This window comes from Colobus angolensis, unplaced genomic scaffold (genome assembly GCF_000951035.1).
Source record: "Colobus angolensis palliatus isolate OR3802 unplaced genomic scaffold, Cang.pa_1.0 Scaffold749, whole genome shotgun sequence".
Taxonomy (NCBI): Eukaryota; Metazoa; Chordata; class Mammalia; order Primates; family Cercopithecidae; genus Colobus; species Colobus angolensis.
The window spans coordinates 27,177-34,869 of record NW_012121254.1 but is presented as its reverse complement, the minus strand read 5'-3'; the positions used below and the strand labels follow the sequence as shown (position 1 = coordinate 34,869).

General features: G+C 50.0%; 1 protein-coding gene across 2 annotated transcripts in view; it reads right to left on the bottom strand.

Annotated features, from left to right (window-relative positions):
- Positions 1-3,396, bottom strand: part of LOC105501749 — a 13,348-nt gene extending 9,952 nt beyond the window's left edge. For both annotated transcript variants that reach the window (XM_011927789.1, XM_011927788.1), the window contains exon 1: positions 2,360-3,396. In XM_011927789.1, coding sequence (XP_011783179.1) covers positions 2,360-3,025 — 666 coding nt within the window. In that variant the 5' untranslated portion in view covers positions 3,026-3,396. The remainder of the gene's footprint in view (positions 1-2,359) is intronic.
- Between the last annotated feature and the right edge of the window lie 4,297 nt (positions 3,397-7,693).

The window sequence follows — 7,693 nt, the reverse complement described above, 5'->3', positions numbered from 1 at the left end:
TTGCAGTGAGCTGAGATCCGGCCACTGCACTCCAGCCCGGGCGACAGAGCGAGACTCCATCTCAAAAAAAAAAAAAGAAAAGAAAAAAAAGACAAAAATTAGCTGGGCGTGGTGGTGTGTGCCTATAGTCCCAGCTACTCAGGAGGCTGAGGCAGGAGAATTGCTCGAACCCAGGAGGCAGAGGTTGCAGTGAGCCAAGATCACGCCATTGCACTCCAGCCTGGGCGACAGAGCAAGACTCTGTCTCAAAACAAACAAACAAACAAACAACAACAAAAAGGCATTATTAGGAAATAGTTAAATAAAGATGTCAGGGATTGGGCCATGCACACATCTGGGGGAACACGATTTCTGCAAAGGGAATAGCAAATTCAATGGCTCTTGTACGGGCAGAGGGTTGGAGGAACTGCAATAGGGCCAGTGGGGCTGAAGTACAGAGAGAGAGGAAAAAAAGGAGTTAAGAGACGACAGTTAACAAGGGGCTCAAGTCATAAAGGCCATTTGAAGAACAGTGGCTTTCGCTATAAATGACAAGGAAAGTCACTGAAGTTTCTAGCAGAGACAGATGCCATTTGACCTATGTTTTGACAGGATCACTCTACTTGCCACACAGAGCCTGGCATTCAGAAGGTGCTCAAGAAATGACCAGTTGAAACTGCATAAAAATTAACCAAGCCAGGTGCGGTGGCTCACGCCTATAATCCCAGCATTTTGGGAGGCTGAGGCGGGCAGATCACCTGAGGTCGGGAGTTCGAGACCAGCCTGTCCAACATGGTGAAACCCTGTCTCCACCAAAAATACAAAATTAACTGGGCGTGGTGGCACATGCCTGTAATCCCAGCTACTCAGGAGGCTGAGGCAGGAGAATCACTTGAACCCGGGAGGCAGATGTTGGGGCAAGCCGAGATCGTGGCATTGCACTCTAGCCTGGGCAACAAGAGTGAAACTCCGTCTCAAAAAAAAAATTAACCAGAGTTGGGTGCAATGGGTCACTCTTGTAATCCCAGCATTTCCAGAGGCCGAGGTGGGCGGATCGACTGAGTCCAGGAGTTAGAAACCAGCCTGGGTATGTGCTGAAACGGTCTCCACTAAAAATACAAAAACTAGCCGGGTGTGGTGGCGGATGCCTGACTTGAGGGGTAAGGTGGGAGGATCACTTGAGCCCTGGAGGTGGAGGCTGCAGTGCGCTGAGAGCTTGCTACTGCACTTCTGGAGACCCTGTTTCAAAAAAAAATTAACGAGAAACCAGCCCATTGCAGTGGCTCACACCTGTAATTACAACACTTTGGGAGGCTAGGCGGGAAGATCACTTTAGACCAGGAGTTCGAGACAAGTCTGGGCAACAGAATGAGACCCTGTCCCCAAAGAAAAATTTAAAAATTAGCCAGGTGTGATGACACCTGTAGTCCCCATGAGTTGAGAAGTTGAGGTGGGAGGATCGCATGAGCCCAGGAAGCCGAGGCTGCAGTTCAGCGGTGATTGTTCCACTACACTCAAGCCTGGGTGACGGAGGGAGATCCTGTCTCTAAAAAGATTAAAAAAAAAAAATTAAAGAAAAAACAACAAAAAATTAACCTGAAACCCCAGCATCTCTTGCAGTTCTGAGATGAGGCAATCTGAGGGTAAAAGGTGGTGGTGAAGCCTCCAAATAGAATAGGGACAGAACTTCTCAGCTGAAAGAGGGCCTATTCCTCAGTCCAAGAGAGAGCCAGACAGAGATGCACTCCTCCACACACACTTTATAGACCAAGAAACTGGAGCACAGAAACGTGAATTATTTGTCCAAGGTCAGCAAAGGGTCAGCACCAGAGCAAAAGCAAAGTGTTAATAAAGAAACATCCCCTCCCCGCTCCGCAGCAGCGTCGGAGACTTTCTGAGGTGAGATGCATGCTCCTGCAAAGCGTCAGCAGTGACTCACGTCGATTCCAGGGACAGCGGCGCCAGCCCGGGCCCCCCGTTGGCGTGGGCCTGTTGGGAGGCGGCGCCGCGGGAGCGACTCGCGAATACAGGCCTCAAATGACAGGCGGGCGGCGCCGGAGACCCATCTGGAATCCCCGGCGGACTCGCACCGCCTCCGGTTGACAACGATGCTAATATGAGACGCCACTGCTAGCAGCTGCAGGCTGAGCTGCTCCGGCGAGTCAGACGCCCTTTAAGCCTCGGTTTCCCCATTTGTGAAAGGAGCCAGCGCCGCCCAACAACCCCACTCCCACCGCCACCCCGGGGCGCTGGGCCATCGAAGACTTAGTGAAGAAGGCCGAGGGGGCAGGCAGAAGGCGCACAGGGGCGCCACGCCCTCCTAGCCCCACACCCCTCTTCCAGGCAGGTGACTGTGAAAGGAAAGGGACCCTGACTCTACCGTAAACAGGCGGCGCCGCCGCGTGGGGGTAACCGAGTAAGCCCCTCCGCCCGGTGGGGCGGGGACGGATTTAGGGTCCGGGTCAGGCCGGGGTCGCCACCTCCGGGTCCAGCGGTCCAGATGTCCAGCTGGCTTGTCTGTCAGCTCTCTCGCGCTCCCGGCCTCACGCGCTTCCAGCACCACCTGCTCTCCGCACCGCGGCGAATGATGGCGGAGGAGGAGGAGGATTTTGAAAGCCGGCAGTTTCTTTGCTTCGATTTGATTTGTTCGAGGCCCAGGCCGGCTTGCCCTCGCCCCGCACGCGCGGCCTCTCGGGTAGGGTAGTCCCGTTCCCCAGCTGGGGGCGCGACGGGGCGCGCGCCGTGAACTACCCGTCCCATGGCGCACCGCGCGCAGAGCGTCCCCGCCGCCCTCCTCTTCGCCCTCCCCTGGCGGCTTCTGGCTCTTTCTCGCAGAGACCGCAGGGCGGTGTTCAGCCGGGAGCACCCAGAGACTACAATTCCCAGAATGCGTTGCACCCAGGTCCCTCGGCTCTTCCGGAAAGGTTTTGTTCGCGTAACTTTGTTGACACAGGTACTGCTGGCTGCTGGGTCTCTTCCGCAAGACACAGGTATCCATTTGCCGAAAGAAAGTGATCTTTTCCGTTCCATGAAACTGAAAGGGCATTCGAAGGCTTCCACATAAATATGCACAAATTACCTGATAATTAAAAAGGGGAAATAGTAACTATCGTAGAGAAACTGCAGACACAGACACCGCTTGAACGGCCACGTTAACATCAACAGCAGCACAAGCTGACGTTCATCGCACGCTTTCTGTGTGATGCACTGAGAAAAACACGGCGTCACCGTCCGGTCTACAACCTTAGTCTAATCACGAGAAACCCAAGCTGAGGGACACGGTACAGAATAACTGATCTGTACCCTTCCCGAAATGTTTGTATTATGTTAGACAAAGAAAAACTGAGAAACTGTTGCCGATTACAGGAGACGAAAAAGACAACTGAATGCAATACATCGTCCTGGATCGGATCCTGGGTGGGGATTGCTATAAAGGACAATACTGAAACAGCAAAATTTGATTGTATATTAGATAATAGTATTGTATCAATGTTAAATTTATTAATTTTGATTATGGTACGGGGTTATGTAAGAGACTGCCCTTGTTCTTGGGGAAAAATGCTGAAATACTTAGGGACAAAAAGGACATGATGTCAGCAACCTTTATGGTTAAGAAATACACATATACATAGAGAAAGCAGAGACACAAATGTGGCAAAATGTTAGTTAATCTAGTTGAAGGATATGGGAGTTCTTTGAACCTTTTTGCAACTTTTCTGCAGGTGTGAATTTAAGCATAAAAACACAAACAGCGTTTTTTGTTTTTTTTTTTTGAGACGGAGTTTCACTCTTGTTGCCCATCTCAGACTCCCAAAGTGTTGGGATTATAGGCGAGAGAGTTCGAGACCAGCCTGGGCAACATGGTCAAACCCTGTCTCGACAAAAAATACAAAAATGAGTTGGACGTGATGGTGCATGCCTGTAGTCTCAGCTAAGGGACTGAGGCAGGAGGATCTCGAGCCTGGGAGCTTGAGGCTGCAGTGAGCCATGATCGTACCACTGCATTTCAGACCTGGTGACAGAGCAAGACCTTGTCTCAAAAACTTAAAAAAAAAAAAAAAGTTAAACAGATCATGCAGGCTGGGCGCGGTGGCTCATGCCTGTAATCTCAGCACTTTGGGAGGCAGAGGCAGGTGGATAACCTGAGGTCAGGACTTTGAGACCATCCTGACCAACATGAAGAAACCTGCCTCTACTAAAAATACAAAATTAGCTGGGCATGGTGATGCATGCCTGGAATCCCAGCTACTCAGGAGGCTGAGGCAGGAGAATTGCTTGAACCCGGGAGGCAGAGGTTGCAGTGAGCCAAGATCGTGCCATTGCACTCCAGCCTGGGCAACAGAGCAAGACTCTGTCTCAAAATAAATAAATGAATAAATAGATCATGCCATATCCTTTTACACACAGCTGATTTAATCTTCACCACCAAAAGGGAAGTGGGCATCATTACCATCCTTCCCAGCTCAGAGATGAGAAAACTGAAGCTCTAGACAGAGTGTAGCTCTCCCAGTTCTCAAAGTTCCTGAGATGTGGATCCTCTTTCCACCTTCCCTCTCCTACAAGGCCATGTCAAATGCTACTTCATGAGTCTTTCCCTCTGGCAGGTGCCCACAGCAAGATGCAAAGCACCACAGCAATTGGCCTGGGGCTCTGGGGCTCTTGGACAGAGTTAACACTGTTCTTGGCGTTTCCTCCTCAGCCTGGGAGGGTCTGGGGAGGAGGCGCTGTATCCATCTGGGCAGCATCTTCTCTGGGCCAGGCCTGTCATAGGTGTTTGAGGTTTCCCCATTTGAACCAGATACTAGTCAGATTACCGGATGTTTGCTTAAAATGAGTCACAGGCCTCATGCTATTCCTGTGCTGCTTCCAGCTAGGACTGATCAAATCAGTCTGGATTTTCCTTGGGGTGATCTGCAGGCTCCCTTTTCCAAATTTACTTCTTGAGACTTTCCTTGGCCTGCGCACAGAGACCTCCCAAAGGGAAGAGGAAGGTGGGCAGGGGAACGTCTTAGCTGATGGGTCTTGGGATTTTGGGAACTGGAAGGGAATTCTTAGACACCGGAAATTCAGTGGCCTTCAAGGTCTAGGAGCTAACAGGAAGTCATGGGGCTTGGCGGGGCTTGGTGGGGCTTGGGGGGATTCGTGGGGAGTTGCAGAGTGGATGTTCTGCCTGAAGGTGTTCACATTCGAAGCTAAAAATCACAAACTCGGCCTGACAGCACCCCCTAGCAATCTGGATTATGTCACTCCTATATCCTGATTTTTTTTTTTTTTTTTTTTGAGATGGAGTCTCTCTCTGTTGCTCAGGCTGGAGTGCAGTGGTGCGATCTCAGCTCACTGCAACCTCTGCCTCCCAGGTTCAAGCGATTCTCCGCCTCAGCCTCCGGAGTAGCTGGGACTACAGGTACACGCCACCACGCCCGGCTAATTTTTGTATTTTTAGCAGAGACGGGGTTTCACCATATTGGCCAGAATGGTCTCAAACTCCTGACCTGGTGATCCGCCTACTCGGCCTTCCAAAGTGCTGGGATTACAGGCATGAGCCACCGTGCCCAGCCTCCTGATTCTATCTTAAACCTCTTTACAAATGGGGAGACTGGGGTTTGAAAAGGAACAGGGGGTTTGCCCAAGGGTGCCCAGCAAGTCAGGAGAATCAAGAATCATCACTGTTTCTGGCTGGGCACGGTGGCTCATGCCTGTAATCCCAGCACTTTGGGAGGCCAAGGTGGGTGGATCATCCGAGGTCAGGAGTTCGAGACCAGCCTGGCCAACATGGTGAAACCCCATCTCTACTAAAAATACAAAAAATTAGCTGGGCATGGTGGCGGACACCTGTAATCCCAGCTACTCGGGAGGCTGGGGCAGGAGAATCTCTTCAACTTGAGAGGCGGAGGTTGCAGTGAGCCAAGATCACGTCATTGCACTCCAGCCTAGGCAACAAGAGCAAAATTCTGCCTCAAAAAAAACAAAAAAATCATCACTGTTTCCAAGCAACACACTACTTATCTTCTCTCTTTCTCCTTCCAGCCCTTTCTCCAGCTTTCTCTCTTTCAGGTTATCACCTGAGAGCTAGTCTGCCTGGCCCAAGAAGTGTAACCATAGCCTTTGACAAATGGATGGTGTCATCCAAGGCTATCTTGTTCCTTATTTCAACAAATGAAGAACTCAGACCCAAGTTACAGTTTGACTTACACATGAGACAAGGCTGGGCACGGTGGCTCACAACCTGCTGTAATGCAAGCACTTTGGGAGGCCAAGGCAGGAAGACTGCTACAGCCCAGGATTTGAGACCAGCCTGGGCAACATAGTGAGACCCTGTCTCTGTTAAAAACAATTAGCCAGGCATGGTGGTACATACTTGGAGTCCCAGCTACTAGGGAGGCTGATGCAGGAGGATCCTTGAGCCCAGAAAGTGGAGGTTGGTTGCAATGAGCCATGGTCAGGCCATGGCACTCCAGCCTGAATGACAGAAAAAGACCCTATCTCAAAGAAAAAAGGAGAGAGAGAAAGAGGAAGAGAATAGAAGCCAGGTCTCTAGGGTCCTTTTCTATTATTATTATTTTTTTATTTATTATTATTATTATGTTTTTTGAGACAGAGTCTTGTTCAGTCGCCCAGGCTGGAGTGCGATGGCATGATCTCGGCTCACTGTATCCTCTGCCTCCCGAGTTCAAACGATTCTGCTGCCTGAGCTTCCCGAGTAGCTGGGATTACAGTTGCCTACCACCATGCCCAGCTAATTTTTGTTTTTTTAGTAGAGATGGGGTTTCACCGTGTTGGCCAGGATGGTCTCGATCTCCTGACCTCGTGATCCGCCCGTCTCGGCCTCCCAAAGTGCTGGAATTACAGGCTTGAGCCACCGTACCCGGCTGGTTGTTTTCAACATACACACTTCACTCGTGAGTGCGAGGTGAGTTTAAGGGGGAATCAGGAGAAGCAGAGAGTGTTCCAGGCCTTTCTCTGTTAACAGTGCAGGCTTCTTTTGTTGTTTTTGTAAAGAATGTTTCCAAGACAAGAGCAGGCTGCCTCTGATTAGTCTGGTTTACTTAACTGAGTGTTTTAAATTCCATTCTGGTGCCTGAAAACAAACTTAATTGCCAATTGTAAATGGAATAAATAATAATATTTATGTTGGATTCCTGAAAACAGACCAAGGCTGCTGACTTGCTATTTAGTCAGATCAAAAACAAATGGCTAAAGTATGCCAGACATGTGAGGAATGTGGAGAGAAATTCCCAGCACCCAATGGGGTGCTCGCCTGTGGCCCCTGGAGAGAGATGGAACAGCCCACCTGCAGGGCAAGGCAGCCTCCCCGAGGGTCCCCTCCACTGGCGGGAGTAGGTTGGCTGCATCATCTATGAGGGACACTTGAACTACATCTTTCTCAGGGTTCAAGCCAGGGACTTCCCACTAGAGCAAACTATTTTTTTAACTTTGATAAATATCATTAAAATAATTCATTTGTTCTACAAATAGTTACCAAGCATCTATGTTCCAACAGGCACTGTTCCAGCTCCTAAAAATCCAGTGATGAAAGAGACTGAAAAGGATTGAAAAGGATGGTGTCTATGGAGGAGCTTACATTCTGCTCTAATATTTATGGAGGATTTCCCAGTACCAAATGGTTTCTGGCAGATTATCTTCTCTTTTAATAATTCCTTCATTGGCTGGGCGCGGTGGCTCAAGCCTGTAATCCTAGCACTTTGGGAGGCCG